At 38.7% G+C, this 21,205-nt stretch overlaps 1 protein-coding gene across 4 annotated transcripts in view; it reads right to left on the reverse strand.

The window, feature by feature from the left end:
• The window catches only part of CDKAL1 (CDK5 regulatory subunit associated protein 1 like 1), a 628,254-nt gene that overhangs the window by 334,252 nt on the left and 272,797 nt on the right, over positions 1-21,205 (reverse strand). For all 4 annotated transcript variants that reach the window (XM_006093745.3, XM_006093747.3, XM_023758088.1 and 1 more), the window contains one exon: positions 15,417-15,520. In XM_006093745.3, coding sequence (XP_006093807.1) covers positions 15,417-15,520 — 104 coding nt within the window. The remainder of the gene's footprint in view (positions 1-15,416; positions 15,521-21,205) is intronic.

Genomic DNA, 21,205 nt, shown 5'->3' on the forward strand with positions numbered 1-21,205 from the left:
ACACATATATACATAATGGTGTACATCAATATTCACAAAAAAATAGTTTTTTGCTGTGCCCAATCCACATTATCCTCTCCTAAATTACTTCACACCTGTGAACAATCTGTTTTCTCTCATTACCAATCAGGGGTACTGGCTGACTATTCCTTCGAACTCCAGGATCCACAGCCAGAAATTTAGAAGGTTCATTCTGAGAACATTCACTACTTGCAGTTGGTAAAGAGAAAGTTTCCGATTTTTGGTTTTGAGGATAATAAGGGCGTGCATGCATGTAAAGCACACTTACTTGAACATTAATTGTGATATCACAATAAGTAAGACCCAAGCAGTCCTTATTAGAGGAGGTAAAGTCAAGGATATGAACATTTAAACAAATCACCTTAAACCTGGCAAGCACTATCACAGTTGTAAGAAGAAAAAATGCTGTCACTGGAGAACAAATGTGGTGCAGAATGGAGAGAGATGGGGGCTGAAAAAGAGATTTAAGCCAAAATATGAAGGGTCATGAGTATCATGCCACCTCCAGGCCCTTTCCACTCAGTATCAGCATGACCTGGGGCTCAGAATACAGATTCACAGGCCCCACCCAAGACCTAGGAAACAAAATGGCAACAAATCCCCAGGTCATCCGCATGCACTTTAAATGTGAGAAGCACATTTATAGTCCAGTGTTTCTTTGCAGCAGCCCAGGCACAGGCATGTGAAAGCATGTGGATGTGCACACAAATGCATAGAAGCGTTGGAAAGAAAAATAAGTTAATTAAAATGGCAACAGCATTTTCTTAGGTAGTAACTTATTTTCTCCTGTTCCTCCTCCTCCTTCTTGCCCTCTTATTATTATTGTTAATAACAACAATAAGCAACCATTTATTAAGTATTCTCAAAGTATCACAGACTTAGCATTAAGTTATTTTGTTTAATATTCATGCTGTTTATCTGATAAGTATGCTTTATCCCCATTTTCCAGATGGGAAAGTTGAGGCTGAGAGAAAATAAACAGCTTTCGTAAAGCCACAGAGCTAATGAACTATGGAAGCAGAATTGGACCCATTCTGCTCTTAACCAAAATGCCATAGCATTTTAGATTTTATCTGAATGACTGCTCTTAACACCCAGTGATATAATTGCTTACTGACTGGATTATAGACAATAAAGTACCCTTAATAGTTCCTGGTGATATGCCAGCAATTGTTTAAACCATAATCCTATTACTTCCACCAGATTTAGTTTAATGAAAAACAATCCTGACTATATTTGGTTAATCTTTATTATAATCTGTAAATATAATAAAGGCATTGTGACATTTTAATATTAAAATACATTTTTTAAAATATCTAATATTCTTGTTGCTGCACAATACACAAAAATTAAAGGCTTAAAACAATGATTGAGTATTGTTCACAATTATTCAATCGAGATAATTCTGATCAATGTAGCAGCTGGAAAATTCACTATGACTTCTTCACATCTCAGCTGGGCAGCTGGAATATCTGTGGGCTGTCTATGCACCTCTCTTTGTCCATATGATACTGCCAGACCTCCTTACATGGTGGCTCAGGACTCCAACTAACACCCCATGTGAATAAGCCCCATTGTGCAAGGGCTTATCAAACCTCTGCTTACATCATGTTTTATAATGTCCCACTGGTCAAAGCAAGACAAGTGGTCAACCTGACAGTCAATGTGGCAGGGGTATGCACAGAGCATGAATACTGGGAGACATGATTCAATAGAGGCCGCCACGTAATAGACCACAAGGATTTTTCAATAGTTTATCCACATGCTATTATAAGAGAAGAAAACTGGAAATGTTGATTCTCCAAATCTGTTAAATCTTAGATTATTTTTAAATGTTTATAAAATTTATAAGCAGTCAACTAAGCTTAAATAGTTCAAATATATTTAATGCCAAAAGTAGACTTGTCCATTGCACAAATAGACTTTAAACCCTGAGTCAAGTCCAACACTTTTCAAGTGATAAGCAACATGGCCCCATTCTAACTAACTAGCTGGGATTTTCTCCCATTTATTCTCCATGTGGTTGGGTTTATTTTCTCTCCATTTTTCTGGTTTAATGCTCTAGCTTTGAATTCTGCCTCAGATCTCTTTGTTTTGATGACTTTCTGGGCTTTTCTTCTGGGTTTGGATTTTAGGTTCACCATATTTCTTGGGCCCTGAGAATCCTACTTATCAGGTAACACAGGTATGCACATGTGTGCATGCTAGAGCACGCGCGCGCACACACACACACAGTATCAAGCATGGCTCCTGAAACATTGCTACTATCCCTATTCCCAGTACTGAAGTCTGTCACTTCACACCCACTGGAGAAGGTGTTTACGAAAAGCGAATATGTTTTTCCTAATAAGATGAAGATGTAGAAAGGCATTTCTGTAGCTTATGTTGTTTATGCTTTGCTCTAAAACAGCAGACCTCATTATGAAGAATGTTTTTAAACAAATCTAAATTTCATGGAATTCTATCCTATCTAATAAAAGACAAAAAGGGTAATTAACCGTACCTCTGCTACGCTTCCCATTGGCTAATCAGGGCGATACGCAAATTAACTGCCAAGAAAGATGGCGGTTAACCGCCAACAAAGATGGTGGTTAATTTGCATACATAGGCACAATGATGGGAGGCCATAGGGGAAGGACAGTGATTGGAAACTCAGGCGGCAGGCAAGAGCCGGGAGGCACTGCCCCTGGCCCTGGATCGGAGAACCGGCCGCCTTTGCCCGCCCCCCTGCCAGTGATCAGAGAAGCCGGAGTGGGGCAGGGAAGAGGCGGGCGCCTGCCCTGGATCAGCAACTGGAGATCCCACAGCAGGAAAGGGTGGCCTCTAGCCAGCCCCCATGTGCGCCTGCCCGTGGGATTGCCACAGCGATCACGGAGCAGGAAAGAGCGGCCTCTATGTGCGCCTGCCCGTGGGATCGCCACAGCAATCCCAGAGCAGGAAAGGGCGGCCTGCAGCCAGCCCCCATGTGCGCCTGCCCCTGGGTCGCCGCAGCGATCCCAGAGCAGGAAAGGGCAGCCTGCAGCCAGCCCCCGTGTGCGCCTGCCCGTGGGAATGCCGCGGCGATCATGGAGCAGGAAAGGGCAGCCTCTAGCCAGCCCCCGTGTGCGCCTGCCCCTGGGTCGCCGCTGCAATCCCAGAGCAGGAAAGGGCGGCCTGCAGCCAGCCCCCATGTGCACCTGCCTGCCCCTGGGTCGCCGCTGCAATCCCAGAGCAGGAAAGAGTGGCCTGCAGCCAGCCCCCGTGTGCTCCTGCTGGTGGGATCACCGCTGCAATCCCAGAGCAGGAAAGGGCGGCCTGCAGCCAGCCCCCCTGTGCGCCTGTCCCTGGGTCGCCCCGGCCACCCCACAGCAGGAAAGGGTGCCCCACGGATGCTCCTCCTCTGGTCACAGTCAAGGGGAGAGTAACAACATGCAGTGGAAGCCAGGAGCCTGAGAGATCAACGGAGATGGGCGCCTGCTACAGGCTTCCAGTGTGTGGCTGGGGGCCAGGGCCCTCAGCAGACACAGACACACACACACACACACACACACACACACACACACACAGCGCCTACTCTGGGCCTCCAATGTGGCTGGGAGCAGACCACCAGTGGGGACAAACACAAGGCAACTGCTCGGAGCCTATGTGGCGCGGCTGGGGGCAGGCCCCAGCAGACACATACACACACACACACACACACACACACATACACACACACACACAAACACACACACACACGAGACGCCTGCTCCAAGCCTCTGCTGCCAGACTGTGGCCATCAGTAGGACATCCACTGAGGGCTCCCAGACTGAGGGGCAGGCTTTGCTGAGGGAACCCCATCCCCCACTGCACAAATTTCATGCACCGGGCCTCTAGTTAATTTATAAGCTATAATTTTTATTCATGCATTTTTTTCAACAAATATTTATTATGGCCCACTATATGCCCTGTGCTGTGCCAAACTCTAAACTCCAGTGATGAATTAAACAGGCATTCTCACTAACTTCTCAGAATAAAGAGGAATAAAGACAAAGGTGAAGGGATTGAGAAGTACAGATTGGTAGTTACAAAATAGTCATGGGGATGTCAAGTACAGCAACAGCATAGGGAATATAGCCAGTAATATTGTAATAACTGTGTATGATGCCAGTTGGGTACTGCAAAGATCACAGAGAACACTTAGTAAAGTATATGATTGTCTAACCACTATGCTGTACACCTTAAACTAATACAAAATAATATTGAATGTAAACTAATTGAAATTTTTTTTTTAATTTTTAAAGAAATGAAGAAACAAGTAGCTCTAAAGTAAAAATTACTATAAGTGCTCTGGAGGAAATAAACAGTGTGATATGGTAGAGAATAAAAGGGAAGAGACTCCCTTAAAAGTTTGGTCAGAGAAGGGCCCCTGTGAGGTGATATTTAAGCTGGTACTTTAATATGAAAGAGACAGGTGAAAACTTTCAGAAAAAAAGGGGAAGAGCAGGTGCTGCGTTCAAAGCACTATGGAAGAATAGCTTGGTGATAAGAGGTTGGGGACAGAGTGAGCAGGTGAGAGTGGAATGGAGAGTGCAGCAGTCACGTGGGGCCTCATGGACTTGGATCCAAAGTGGAATTGTATTTTCCTACAAATGCAAACCACCCTTCCTGGACTGAAGCCTCTCCTCTTCTGAGAGGCCACCACTTAGTCTTCCAGCCCACAACTTTTCTTTCTACTCACATGTCCTCCCTCCCCCCCCCCCCAATATGCCCTGAGCTGTCTTTCCCAGCAGTGGTAAGAGATTTTTGGGTGGTGGACAGGAGCTTAGTGGTGTCACTTATCCTCTTTAGGTTTCATGATGCTCATCTGGAAAGGAAGGGCTAAAGATAATAGCAAACGTGTCCTCCTAGGATGCAATTCTTTGATTTACTCATAAAGTTGTAACTGAAACTACAGGGCTAGGAAGGAAACAAAAGAGGGAAAACCAGGTGGCTTCCAGATTTCTCATGAAGAAGTCTTCATGGTATAATTTATTATGTTAAAAGTAAATTCTCAGAATATCAGGCTATTGTATGATCAAACAAAATTGATCAATTCAAACTTAGGAACAAATCAGTTTTAGTTTATCAAATGTTTTAAGTAGTGATGTATCTTTTTCCCATATCTTAGTTAAGTAACAGTGTGACACTCTTTCTTCATTGAAAGGCCCAACTCAAACTGCACAAAATAAAAGTGATACTGAAAAGGGAGAAAATCTATATAAATGTACAGATCAAAAAGAACTAGACTGCTGCCCTGGCTGGTATGCTCAGTGGTTAGAGTGTCGGCCCACACATGCACACAGAAGGGTTTTGGGATTTATTCCCGGTCAAGGGTCAAGGGCATATACCTGGGTTGCAGGTTTCATCCCCTACCCTGTCGGGGTGCGTGCAGGAGGCAAGCAATCGACGTGTCTTTCTCTCATAGGTGTTTCTATCTCTCTATCTCTCTATCTCCTCCCTCCTTTCCACTCTCTAAAAATCAATGGAAAAAAATCCTTGGGTAAAAAACAAAGAAAGAAAGAACAAGGTTGCTTTAAAAAAATACACAACATTGCCAGTTTTCAGCCTACCTCACAGAATCAGAATACCTTGAGGTGGAGCCTAGGAAACTGTACCTGAAGCACCCCAGCATAACCTAATGAAAGGCCTCACGTCATCTATTACGTGAAAAAACAAGCCCAAGTTTTTACTTTATTTCCTCACATAAATAGTACATTTCTTCTCCACTTCCACTGACTATTTTGATCAAATGACTTAGTGTATTTAATCCAAGAAAGTTGTCTAGACAAAAGTTTCTAGAATGGTCCTCACACACCTGCATCTGAGTTGTTATTTGCAGTGATTCATTTGAACATACAAATTCCCGGGCCTATGGCAGAACTACTGAATTGGGAATTTGGCCAGATGTCTGTATTTTGAACATACACCCCAGAGGTCTAGAGATTATTCATAGAAAAAGTAAAATTTAAGACCCACATCCAATAAATGATTACCACCTCACCATTGTTCACCTTCCTTAACTAAAATTCAACAAACCAAACAAATCTATGTGGAGGGGATGGTCATCTAATTATTCATTCCTTCCCTTATTCATTCAATTCATTACTTCATCAGATCTTTCTCATTATTCTCCAATTACATTTTCACTGGTTAATCCCTCACCCCCAGGTTCTCACCCTTCTATTGTTGACAGTACCGGAAATGATTAACTAAAGGGAATCTTTTTTAAAGTCAGCAATCTAAATCAAACTTTTCTTTCTTATATTACAAATAACAAGAAATGTGCTGGAACTCACCAAGAGAAATATATATATATATACTGAGAGCACCAAATAAAAAGAAATAAAAAAATTTATAACCTCTGCAGAACAGCCAAGATCTCACTAACATTTTTTTTTTCATGCAGAAAATTGTGCTCACCGTACCTGACATTGTGCAAGTGTTTACTGCAATTTAATATCCACACAACCAAGAGAAGAAATTTAATAATTTTTCAGCTGGAATGAATTGACAGCCAGTGTTAGAAAACTGCAGACTCTGCAGAATCAATAAAAGCTGCTGGCATCATAAAGTAGTACTTTTGCCCAGAAAACATCTCACAAAGGTCAGGTTTACAAACCACCAGGTAGCGGTATCACTTTTACATCTTTCCAGGACTATTAAAATTCCATTACACAACCTTCCAAAACTAACATGCAGCCTTTAAACTTCACCAAAATAATCCCAGAGACAGACCAGCCTCAGTTCAAACTCTGAAAGCAAACCCTTGGTTAACTTTTGTCCCCTTGTCACAAAAAAACCATTTGTAGAATTCTGTTTTGTAAAAAAATATCAAAGCAAATACATATATATTTACTTATAACTATAAACATAGCTCTAAGTGGATATACCCATTTAGTGAATTGAAAGATACCTGTTAACATCAGGAAATAATTTCCAAAAGTAATAATTTTTCTGTTGCAAATCTTGGAAAACCACCACCACTAAATATCTGATGTCATAAAATCAAGCCTGTGTTATAAGACCCAGTACTCAACTGTGCCTAAAGAGCAGCTGACATGAAGCAAGATCTCCTGCCCACTTTAGACATATAGCTTTTCCAGGCTGTGTTTTCATTAGAGGTTCCCAGTTGCACATGGAATTTCATCAGGCATAATCAATTCAGGATTAGCTACTCATTCCACATTTATTGAGCACCTACTAAACCCATCTACACACTGTCACAGATGCCTGATCCAGTGCCCTCTGGCTCAGTCCTCCAGTGACCTAAACCCAGATGGAAGGGAAGGGGAACATGTGCTGGGAGGGTAATCTCTCCGCCTCTGAGCAGAGATGCATGGCAAGCCTCCCTCAGTACTTCAGTTTTCCTCCAAAGGGCATAAACTTCATTATCTGCTTATTTGATCTCAAACGCAGATGGATTTGCACTCAATCAAAACAGAATACAGGCACCTTGGGACCTTGACAGAGAGCAAAGACCTCTGCTGCCCTACTCAGTCCATGCCTGGCTGAATGAACTAGGTTCACAGTGGAAAACAGGCAGGCTATTTGCTCTCTAAGTCAGTGATCTCCATATTTTGAAAAATCACTTTCCTGAATCTGTAAAAAATTTAAGAATAAGTATATTTTCTCAAACTCCGTTTACTTAAAAATGTATGGAATGACATAATTAATAAGCAATAAAAGCTTAATCACATGTAATAAAAATAATTTAATAATACATCTGAACACATAGTTATACTCTATACTAGTGTACTAATAGATTATGTACAATACAAAATATATAAAAAAGAAAGAAAATTTTAAAGGAAGAGAAATACATACAAAGACAAATTCTAGTATCTTTGTCCTATACCCCGAAGTATTACCTCACCGAATGACCTAGTGTGTGTGAGCAAACGCCTTGGCTATTATCAGCCTCTGTAACAGGACTCCTTTCTGGTGCCCGATGGCTAAAGAAGTGAGGCCCGCTCACTAGAGAGCCACAAATACTTAGAATGTACTCCCAAGAAATCCTTTCAGAGTATTATGTTTTTCCGGGCACGGGTGCAAGTTTTAACAAGGAATGCCAAAATATACAACTCTGAGAAACACAGTACGCGAATTTGAGTGCTAAAAGGATGCTGCTGAGACCTACTTACTACATCTCTCAGTATTCACTATATGAGTCCATGTGAAAATTTTCTTTCAAATCTAATGCCAAGCTGTTTTGTTTGTTTCTTTTCCTTATAGAGAATAAACTTTCAAAAAGTTCAGAGTCAAAACTGCCTATGTGACAATAGCCTAATTTTCTGTTTTCCCAGGTCTCATTATTTTATTATAATAACTAAATATATATTAAACTTATTTGCATATTTGCAAGTTGTTTTGTAGAACACAATAGAGGGAAAGAATAACAATCTCCAGTAACAGTGGGGTGTTAATTACTTTAGTTTTCCTAAGGATGCATACAAGAAGGTATTCCCGGAAGCCCCAAATTTGCTGTACTTTAGATTACATGTACTCTAAACTATGAAAACTCAGAGAATTTTGAGCAAATGTCATTCTGTAAAACAGCCTTAGGACTTAATCTTTGTTTCCCACAGCAAAGACAAGCTGTTTACTCAATTATCAGCAAACATTACCCACTGGCCTATCTTATTAGAAGAAGTAATCAAAGGTTGATTATAATAATGTACCCTTATCCTTACTTTCTTTTAAAATTTGTTTTTATTGATTTCAGAGAGAGGAAGGGAGAGGGAGAAACATCAGTTGGCTGCCTCCTGCACACCCCCTATTGGGGATTGAGCCCGGAACCCAGGCATGTGCCCTGACCGGGAATCGAACCATGACCTCCTGGTTCATGGGTCAACATTCAACCACTGAGCCACACCAGCTGGACCTTATCCCTACTTTTCTAAAGAATGTGCCTATTAGCAGAAATATGAACTGTTTCTAAATAAAGACTTAATAAGTATTTGTTGAATGAATGGAAAAATAACAACTATATAATCCAATAGTTACTTCAGCTAAAGAGTCATTATTTGATTTCTTTCTTTCATAGACCTCCAGAAACATACCAACCTCAAGATTCAGAATGGCAAAAAGATTTCATCAGGAATATTCATTGTAACCACATGGCAGTAGCTAACAAGAACTATGTATTGAGAGGGAATCCGAGGAAGAGCTCTGGTTGACTAGAAAAAGAAACTAGGAGCTAGAGAAGGTGGAGAGGCAACACAGTGTTGTCGGTTTGCTGACACCACCCTAGACAGATAGGGGGTGTTTTCAAAATCCAAAGGTGCTTGTTTACGTTAAAAGGCTCAGTGATATTTATCTGAAGACTTGCTTCCTGCTTCTGTGTACTTAATAATCATCAGTCCAATTTACTTACTCTCTCCTTCTAAACCAGGAGGAATTCCTTGAAGACAAGAACCATGTGATTTTCATTTTTTCATTCCCACACAGCACACTAAATACTCCTAAATGGCAGTTGACCCTTTTGTGATACCTTGGGGATAACAAAATCATTGAGCCCGCAAGCAGGCCTAAGCCAGCAGGTCGTTATCTCCCGAGGGGTCCCAGACTGCGAGAGGGCACAGGCCGGGCTGAGGTTCCCCCCTGAGTGCACAAATTTTTGTGCACCGGGCCTCTAGTATATATATAAAAGCCTAAGCAACCATTCAACGGTTCGACTGGTAGCTATGATGCACACTGACCACCGGGGGCAGACACTCAACGCACAGGCATGGAAACATGGAACAGACTAATGAATCTCAGAGGGAAGGGGTGAGAGGGGAGGGCAGGAAGAGATTAACCAAAGATCTTAATGCATATTAGAGGCCTGACGCATGGATTCATGCACCGGTGGGGTCCCTAGGCCTGGCCTGCTGGGATCAGGCCAAATCCATGCACCGGGCCTCCGACATCCCCTGAGGGGTCCTGGATTGTGAGAGGGCAGAGGCCAGGCCAAGGGACCTCACCGGTGAACGCATGGGCCTCTAGTTATAAATAAATCTTTATTGGAACACAGCCACAACTATTCATTTATGTATTGTCTATTGCTATTTGCATGCTACAAGGGCAGAAATGAACAGTTGCAACAAAGACCCTATGCTCCACAAAGCCTAAAATATTTACTATCAGACCTTTAAGAAAATGTTAAGGAATACACCACAGAAATACTAATTTAAACTGGCCAATTCAGATGGAATCCTAAAGGTTCCAAGGAAAGGCCTCAGAGGGTAAAAAATAAAATAAAAGGGGGGGAGCTCATTAAATAGGGCTCCACATCTACTCTAACCATGGCTGTACTGCTTTGACTTTTCAAATTTCATTTGAAGAGAGGTTTGAACACCAATGACTTAGAAACTAAGAGATTGAATAAATAAAAGGCAGTAAATTATACTCTGTTTTGCCATGGAAAGCTTTAACCAACTTTGTCCAAAATCAAATTGATGAATCCCAGCTTATTTAAACTGAGTATCTGAGAAACAGCTATTTAGGCACCATGTCCACTATCAAGTTATATACATTCATGCATTTATTTAGCTTGCCCATTAAAATTCTTTTATAATTTATATTTTAATATTATATTTTGGGGTTTTGTAAGTCAAAACAGAAGAAGAGGCCATGTAGAGACTATATCGCGAATTTCTATATATTAGCAGCTAAAGGCATTTCTAATTCATTATTCAATGTCTCTTAGAAAAGGATGTGTAACAAGAATTCTTAGTGTTAATGGCCTAGAAACATGTACATTTCTCATTATAAACTACATACTTCCTTTTACACATGCATTTCAAATTCTATAAATCATACTATTTCATTATTCCTCTGAAGAGGCAGAATTTATCAGTTGGTAAAATCATCTTCCCTCATTCCAAACACAATACAGCATTTCATACAGCTTTTATTTTCATGATGAACTATTACATACAATCATTTAATGTAAGCTGCCTGAAATCCTTTTTTTGGAAGTTGACAATATACAAAAAAACATGTAAATTAACATTAGTAATCCTTTAGAAGAAATAAGATTTTTCAATTTTATTTGAACATAGCACAGATGAAAAATTAAAGGAATAAAAGATATTTAAATAACTGCCTTATAAATTAATAGGATGCAATTATGGGTCTCTTTTTTATTTTAGATCAAAATCAATGTATAGTAACCCTTGCTAATGGTGATCAGTCAAATTTGGCTTGATGCAAACCATACAACTCAACAATCTGAAGTTTGCACAACAGAAAATCAAATATTGCTCATATTTCTTCAGATTTAAAAGAGCAGGAAGTAATGTTTTCCAGTTGCATTACATAATTAATCTTATACACAATTGATGGTATCTTTGTAAGCCTTGAAATAAAACAGAATTAATTTTTTAAAATTTCAGCACTAATACTAAAATCACTACCCATCAAGAAATTTTCTCTCTGCTTTGAATATTTCACCTTAATTTCTTTACCTTCCTATAACCTGCTTACGCCACTTTTCCTGCAGGGCTTTTTCAGATTTGTGAGGGACAAAAAAGTAGTAACACACAAATGAGATCTAGAAAAGCACAGGAGAGCTATGAAAACAGCTCATCCATCATCTCTACATTTTGATTCCAGAGACAGCAATGAAAGGTGTTGTTTCCACACCACTCACCCAGCACACTTAAAAAGGTTTGTTCCATCACTTAGACCACTGAAACTGATTGATTAGCTGCTAGAGAAAAATCAATACAAATATGCTAGAAAACACTAGCTTGTAAATTCATTCTGGCCTCAACAAAGTCCTGGTCACTGCTTGACATGTTTTTCTAGATATCGAAAATGCAACCATGTCAAACCTCAGCCCCCAGACACTGCCATGCCCAGGAATTTTTAAAGCCTAAATCTCGGCAGAGGTGGGGAAGTAGGGGGGAAGGTTTCCCAGCAGTCGGTTAAAACAGTGATATGATACCCAGAAGTCACCTGGTAAATCTTATAACTCATATGCAGAACTGTCCACAAAAATGATAAACACACCAAGAAGGTAAAAACAGTCAAAGAAAATGTCAAGGGGACTAGGTTCAGTGAGAGAAAAAGCAAAAAAGCCGGAAAATCAAACACACACACAAACACATATGTAAATGGTAAACAAAAATTTCTATTTCAAAATATAAATGATTGTGACTTCAATGCTATCCATTCAAAAGTTAATAAGTTGCCTTTCTCACTTTTCGGCACCTGAATGTATACTATTTTTAATGCTCCGGGAAACCACTTTACATTCAGAATGATTTCACAAATCTCTTCTCAACACTCTCTTGCCTTTGGGTTAGCTCTTAGTCTCTTCACATTCATTAGACTACTAAGAAATACATTTTATGAATATAAAATATTTCATAAATATGCTATTCATAAAGAAATTGTGATCTCACTGCATCATGGCAGGCAATCTGGGTTCTAATCCCCATTCCACAATTGGTTTAGAGCTTTTAAAAAACACTTTATATTTCTACACAGTCATTAAAAATTTTAAGTTACAGAAAGAAAGCAAATGTAATTTTCAGGACGGGAAATTTAATTTCCACTGACTTTAAACATAGTGCTAAAATTTAGTGGCAGCATACTTAACCTTTACATTTAGCATAATCTTTCAAAGAGTAATATTTATTCTTCTTTATTCATTATAGGTCAGATAATTTCATAATGACATAATGAAGAATTTATGGGGTTGTGGTTCAAAAACAATTCCTAACACCTGAGTTATGAAAGGAACTAAATATGCAAACACTATAAAACTAAGAAAATGGGTTATTTCTTCTTTTTACCTTCACAATTATTCTTCACAATTTTAAAGCTCCAACATAGAAATTCAGTAAGACCATTAAAATCCCACTGTCCTTTGCAGAAAACAAAAGATAATAAACTAACTCAATGTCTTTAAAATGTGAGGTACAGACTGCTATTTACTATAGTAGAAAGGGGTTATAAGGCCATTCTTAGCATGAATTTATTTTTCTAAAATTAAGAAAATGAAAGGTAGTTTTCAAACTAAATAATTTCTATCTATAGATACATTTTTCAGAGAATATATTTTTGAAAATCTGTCATTTGATTCTAGTCATTAATGTTTGCTGTGGATGTTCCAATATTCTCACTCAAAATGAAGACTTCTCTTTCTGAATTAATTTTAAATTCCTTCAGTTTAAGTAATGTCTAAGGACACAGGCAATTACTTCGCATAAGTTATCTCAAACGACACTAAACAGCATAGTAATAAGAAGAACATGGCTCGGAGAGGTCATGTACCTTGTCAGATCACGTGGCTAGTAAGTAGCACACCACCGTTTCAAATTCTAACTCTATTAAGCAAAGAGCATCAAATACTTGATAACTTAAAATTTTCCTAAATACAATAGCTTATCTAGAAAGTTATGACCTCAATATTTTAGAAACGGTACCACATATCAAGCAAATGAGCTCACCAGTCCAAAAACTAGCATTCAGTTTCAACTCTAATTTACAGATAATAAGACAACAGAAAAACGTTACATTGCAAACATTCTATGATTGCAAATAAAAAGGCACATACATAACTACTGAAGATGATTATGAAAGTAATACTAAATAAATATTTTCTAACACTTTCTCTAAAAATAGCCACTAAGTCACTCCCAACTTCTGATATACAGTCTTTGAACCACTCACCTTAATTAGCCCAGATCACTTGGATGTGTCAATGCTAACTGCCAATCAAAGTCTGACAGAACTAACACACTGTGTCTCTACTGCTCAGAGGGCATTTCTAAAGATAACCAGAGAGCTAAGTTTGTTGGATATGTTCAGAGTAATTCTATAAGCATTTTATAAATACTATGTTCACCCCTTCCTTTTTTTCCCCTCAAGTCAGATATAATACATAAATGTGTCCATACTAAGTCATGAGGCAATCATATCAAAGCATTAGTATAGGTTATAGATGAGGATAGATATGAGGGAGCCCAGAGAATACTTTCACTTCCTACATAGTGATTTAACTGTTTTATATTTTTCAAACAAATTTTCAAAGTAAAATGAGAAAATTTTTCAGTTATATGTAGTTGTACTTAGAAATGTATAATGTTGAAAAAGTGCCGCAAAGAAACTAATTTGTATGCCTTCCAATTTGTAGTGTTTGATGGATATATAATATAGTTTTAATATCTCCATTAACCAACAGATACATAAAAACACAAACACCATGTAAGAATGCCAGAAAAGGCATCATTTTTCAAATATATTAGGGTTCTTTGCAAATTTTTGCCATTTTTGAAAAATCCTTAGGGTAGTTGTGTTACAAAAGACAATTGCCCAGACATTTTCTTAGATTAGGTATCTAGTCTCACCCTAAAACAGAACACTGGCAAGAGTCAGTGAGTTGCCTTTCATTTCTTGTTGAATGGATATAGAAGAGTGGACTAAGCTAAGAATATAAAAATAGAAAAAAATTATTGGGAGGTGTTAACAAACCAACCAAGGTTATATTTCTCTCTATTTTTAAGAGCATTCCAAATTCATGTTGATAAAAGCTTTACATAGACTAAATAAAGAAATGTGTTTGGAACTCATACTTGCTAGAATTCAGGGTGTGAAGTACTGAAAATAGCACTCAAAGTTACTCCCTCAAAGAAAAGTACATTGCCAATAATTATTAACCCACAAGATTATGAGGCCATGCATTATCTCATGTTGGGTGTAAAAGCACACTGATGTTATATTACACATATCATAAACAAAGACAAAAGGGAAGTTTATAGTTTAAGCAGTTATGTGTCAAACAACACAACTGTGACTCATGTAAAAGATAAGTCTTATTTTGTACAGAGAGATACCTAGACAATCACATTTTTCAGCAAGTGTTGAGTCAGAAGTAGCTGGCCACTCACACAGCGAATCGTTCTCTGTAGGGCTCCCTACCAGTACCCCTCCTTACTGACCCAATAGTCCTATGAATAAGGAAGGCTATCTTTATTGGATGATAGTAAAATCTACCTTCTCCTTTCAAGACTCTGGGAAACCTTTATTAGTTCAATTTTCTAATGGTCCAGAAATGACCAAAGAAGTGGGTAGAAATCTTAAAAAGTGTATTACTCAGTTCACAAAACTCTTAACACACATCAAAAGGTCATGGATTTCATTTTCATTTTTATTTTTTGTCTTTTCCATGGAATCTACAATAGGTGATAAAATTCAAATCATGTCACTTACCTTAGAGTCATAAAAAAATGAAAGAGTGGCAAGTACTGTGAATATTATAACCTGATTGAATCTATCAGATAAGCTGAAATATTTGTAAACTCTTCAGAAAGCTAAAGAAGCATGTATGGAAAGTAAAACAAATTAGAAGACTACTATAATTTATTAAGAAGACTAAACTTGTACACAATTATAGACACTCTTACCTTGAAAAGACTGTTTGGCTCTGTCTACTAGTTCATCAATTGGATAACTGGCCAAGTTTCCTCTGGCGTGTTTAGTTTTGCAGTAGGTACAAGCATTGAGACACCTGTTCAAATGACAGCAATAAGTAAAGCTGGAATTTTAAAGACAGTGCACACTTAACACAAAGAAAACACACCAAAGTGCTATTTTAGTAACATTTGCAGTTTATAGAGGAGATATAAGAAGCAAATATCTACCATACTTCATATTTATGTTCTTTCTACCAGGCATTGAAATTTCCAATTATGTTCCAACCATTCAAAAATGATTGTACAGCCAAGCTGGCATAGCTCAGTGGTTGAGCATTGACCTATGAACAAGAGGTCACGGTTCAATTCCTGGGTTGTGGGCTCGACCTCCAGTGTGGGGTGTGCAGGAGGCAGCTGATTAATGATTCTCTCTCATCACTGATGTTTCTATTTATCTCTCCCTCTCCCTGTCTGAAATCAATAAAAAAAAATTTTAAGAATAATTATACAAATCACATAATATTACCTTCAAATGCAAATATCCACGTGGAACAAAGTTTACAAAGATTACTCAAAAGAAATTCAAGATCCACACTGTTTGTAAACCACTGACATTTCTTCGGCTATTGTAACACTTTAAAATTTTAGTATCTCCTAAATATGCCATATTAATTGGAAATGAAAAAGCATATGCATTTATCTTTTAACTGACATAATAATAAAGTGAACATGGCATTTTCATAAAAAATACATTCTTGGAAATTTTCACATATGTTTCACTATTTGAAATCAGAAAGAAATATTTAAACATATCCAATGTTTAGTTTTTCTCGCTTTGAAATTTTAAAGCATTTTAAAATGATCTTTTAAAATTTTGTTATTCATTATAGTAATTATTTGTCATGTCTAAAGACTATTGAAAAATATTTCTATTTATTAATTTTTCCAAACTAATGTTGTAATTCTACTTTTACTTAATTTTTAATTCAATTTATCATCCTAGAGCAACTGAATCACCGAAGAGATTTGTGTTGCTTTTTGTTAAATGTTGAGCCTTATTTTGTTTTTTTAAGTCCTCATCAAAGGATATGTTTTTATTTAATTAAGAGAGAGAGGAAGAGAGAGAAAGAGACAGAGAAACATCAGTATGAGAGAAAAACTTCAATCAATTGCCTCCCATACTGCCCTGACCTGGGATCGAACCTAAAACCTTTTTGTATATGGGATGATGCTCCAACCAACTAAGTCACTTGATTAGGGCTTGAGCCTTATCTTTTTTACATCGGTCTATCTTCTATCCTATATAATAAAAGCCTAATATGCTAAGTGTCCAGTCGTCCATTCAGCCAATCAAAGTGTAATATGCTAATGATATGCTAAGGCCACCCAACTGCTCACTATGACATGCACTGACCACCAGGGGGCAGATGCTCTGAACAGTAGGTTAGCTTGCTCCTGGGGTCCAGCTGATCAGGACTGAGCGAAGATGGGCCGGACATGCCCTGGAGCCCTCCCACGGTCCCTCCCCAGCTAGCCAACCTCCCGCATCCCTCCCTGGCCCCAATCGTGCATCGGTGGGGTGCCTCAGCCTGGCCTGAGCCCTCTCACAATTTGGGACCCCTTGGGGTATGTTGGAGAACTGGTTTCGGCCCGATCCCACAGGCCAGGCCAAGGGACCTACCGGTGCATGAATTCGTACACTGGGACTCTAGTATGTATATATTAAAGACTAATATGCATAGTGTCCCCTTGGGAGCTCAACCGGGAGAACGGGAGTTCGATCACTCACTATGACCTGCACCGACAACCAGGGGGCAGTGTGGAACATGGCAGGCGACCAGCAGTGGCAATGAAGCGCTGAGGGAGCGAGGGAAGGAGGAGGCGGGGAGGTGGGGAACCTGATAAGCCCTGATCGCCACCAGGCCTAGGGACCCTACCCATGCACAAATTTCGTGCACCGTGCCTCTAGTTTTATTATAAGTGTTTCTTTTATCTTATAATAAGAAAACTTATTTAAATGATATTTTTAAATTACAAGAGTAAAACCAACCTTTTAGTTTTTAAAATACTAACTCAAGGGGACCCTTTTCCCCCTCCCTACCTGGGAGTCCATTCTGTGGGACTCTTCCCTCTCCCCATGTGTACTTATTCTTCAATAAATCTCCACTTTTGCTATACCAAAAATAAAAATTAAATAAATTAAATTAAATTAAATCAAATACTAACTCAAAAGAATATATGTTGGAGAAACCAAGATGGCGGCATAGGTAAACACCTGAAATTGCTGCCTTGCACAACCACTTCAAAACTACAACTAAAAGACAAAACGGACATCATCCAGAACCACGGGGAGGCTGGATGAGTGGAAATTCTACAACAAGAAGGAAAGAGAAAAGCACACTGAGGCTCAGAGGAGCTGCAGAAGTAAAGTTCAGAGGCACGGAGGAGCACGCAGAAAGGGCTGGCAACTGAGGACGCAGTTGTCTTTTTCAATCGGGAGGGAGACACAAGCTCCTGACTGCTCTGAACTCCAGTTCCGGGCAAGTCTCTGGGGACCCAGACTCACACAGGGAGAAACTGGACTGTCTGGCATCGGGCGGAACTCGAGGGTGGCTTTCTTTCAGAGGTGCTTACAGCGATTACCGGGGGACACTGAGAACCAGGGCCTCATAGGGGAGGGCTGAGGAAAAAAGAATCCAAAAATATGAAGATAGTGTAAGGAGCACTGGGACAACTTCAAGCATACCAACATCTGAATTATGGGGGTGCCAGAAGAAGAGAGAGAGCAAGATATTGAAAACCTATTTGAAGAAATAATGACAGAAAACTTCCCCTACCTGGTGAAAGAAATAGACTTCCAAATCCAGGAAGCACAGAGAACCCCAAACAAAAGGAATCCAAAGAGGACCACACCAAGACACATTATAATTAAAATGCCAAGAGCAAAAGACAAAGAGAGAATATTAAAAGCAGCAAGAGAAAAACAGTCAGTTACCTACAAGGGAGTACCCATACGACTGTCAGCTGATTTCTCAACAGAAACTATGCAGGCCAGAAGGGAGTGGCAAGAAATATTCAAAGTAATGAATACCAAGAACCTACAACCAAGATTACTTTTTGTTTTTTAATATATTTTATTGATTTTTTTACAGAGAGGAAGGGAGAGAGATAGAGAGTTAGAAACATCGATGAGAGAGAAACATCGATCAGCTGCCTCCTGCACACCCCCCACTGGGGACGTGCCCGCAACCAAGGTACATGCCCCTGACCGGAATCGAACCTGGGACCCTCCAGTCTGCAGGCCGACGCTCTATCCACCGAGCCAAACCGGCCAGGGCCAACCAAGATTACTTTACCCAGCAAAGCTATCATTCAGAATTGAAGGTCAGATAAAGAGCTTCACAGATAAGGAAAAGCTAAAGGAGTTCATTACCACCAAACCAGTATTATATGAAATGCTGAAAGGTATCCTTTAAGAAGAGGAAGAAGAAGAAAAGGTAAAGATAAAAATTATGAACAACAAATACATATCTATCAACAAGTGAATCTAAAAATCAAGTGAATAAAAAATCTGATGAACAGAATAAACTGGTGAATATAATAGAATCAGGGGCATAGAAAGGGAGTGGACTGACAATTCTCGGGGGGAAAGGGGTGTGGGGGGTGCGGGAAGAGCCTGGACAAAAATCATACACCTATGGATGAGGACAGTGGGGGGGGTGGGTAAGGGCAGATGGTGGGGTGGGAACCGGGTAGAGGGGAGCTATGGGGGGAAAAAAGAGGAACAACTGTAATAATCTGAACAATAAAGATTTAATAATAAAAAATAAAAAATAATATATGTTCACTGTAGCATTATTTACAATAGCCAAGATATGGAAATAACTTAAGTGTCCATATATGGATTCATGGATAAAAAAAAAATATGTGGTTTATTTATATATACAATGGAATATTATTGAGCCATAAAAAAGAAGGAAATCCTGCCATTTGTGACAACATGGAAGGACCTCAAGAGCAATATGCTTAGTGAAGTAAGTCAGATAGACAAAGATAAATACTATATAATCTTTCTTACATGTGGAATTTTAAAAACCTCATAGAAATAGAGAATATATTAGTGGTAGCCAGAGGGTGGAATTTGGTGGGGGGGGGAGGGGGCAAATGGGTGAAGTTGGTCTAAAGGTACAAATTTCCACTTACAAGATAAATAAGTTCTGGGGATGTAACGTATAGTATGGTAACTATGGTTATCAATACCATATTATATTTGAAAGGTGCTAAGAGATCTTAAAAATTCTTATCACAAGGGGAAAAATTGTAAGTATGTAGAGTGATAGATGTTAACTAAACTTATTATGGTAAACATTGCACAACATATACATATCTCAAATCATAATGTTGTACACCTTAAACTTATGCAATGTCATATGTCAACTCTATCTCTGTAGAACTAGGGGTGGAGGTGAAAGTAGCTTGCTCAAGGCCTGTAACTCAAATCTCAAGAGCTGAAATTCAAACCTGAGCCTATCAAATTTCAAATTCCATTCTGTTTTCATACTAAGCTGCCTCCCCAGAATTAATGTGTATCAAACATCCTATCTACATAAAAATGGAGATAAGATAAGCAATCATCTGACATGAGACATAAAGTAACACAGCATATTTATTCAAAGATATGGCCAATACTTATCATCCTATGTATGAAGCTCTTTGTTTAAAACATGTATTTCTCTCTTTTATTCTTTAGAAATCTAAGACTAGGCTTCTTGTCTATTGGCTGACCCAAACCAGTTATTCCAACCTTGCTGTTTACAAGTTCTGGTTTTCATCCTCCTGCTGGCTCTTTGGTAAATTGTATCACCTTGTTTGGCTTGCCATGTTTCTGAAATTCTATCGCTCAGGTTCTCAAAGCTGACTGCTCTCTCTGCCCTTCTCCTCAGCTCAAGTAGCGCTGTGTTCTGCTGGATGCAGCAGACCCCACCATTCATTCACCTGTGATTCCCCATTGTGATTGGCATTCACTCAAGTTACCTCAGCACCCATCCAGGGAATCTCTTGATACTACTTAGCTACGTCTCCTAATTCCTAATGGAGATCTCCATAAGTTAGGTGGACAATAGAAACTACTCCCATTTCTGACTTGGGCTATTTTTTAAACGTAACTGTCTTAAGAGACATCAGCCTGGGGAAGGGAAAAGAAATAGGAAGAGAAGGGAACAAAATGTAACATAAATGAATTAACACATGCAAAGCACTTAGAATATAGTTTGCACCTAGTAAGAGATCAGTAGATGCTCTCTAATACTTGTTTAATGTGACTTTCTAAACAATTCTGTAAAGAAATAATTATACAGTATCATGTTCCAGGTGTACTTAACTTTACAAAACAGATGTGTTACTGATAGTTTGGCTGAAATCAACTGTGGAAAAGAAATCATATTTTCCTACTGGCTCGCTTAATAAAAGTGGAAATATATCCCCCATGGAAAATCACTCATGAAAGTGTACTAAAAAGTTTAAATAAAACAAAGTGATACCCGGAAACATTTATAATAACGAAAATAAGCCACTAAGTATAACTATTACATTAAGAATTCAAAGTATTCGTCACTAAACTGTTCCCTTGACGTTAATTAGGGTTTGTTGATGTGATATGTTTTTGAAGTTCTAAACTCTTTATTGTATAAAATGAGTTCACCCTTACTTGCAGTTATCAAAATATTTTTATTATTTCAATAAAGTAAAATTTTCTAAAAAATAAGTTTCTTTAATCATGT

The sequence above is a fragment of the Myotis lucifugus genome, unplaced genomic scaffold (assembly GCF_000147115.1).
Source record: "Myotis lucifugus unplaced genomic scaffold, Myoluc2.0 scaffold_122, whole genome shotgun sequence".
NCBI lineage: Eukaryota > Metazoa > Chordata > Mammalia > Chiroptera > Vespertilionidae > Myotis > Myotis lucifugus.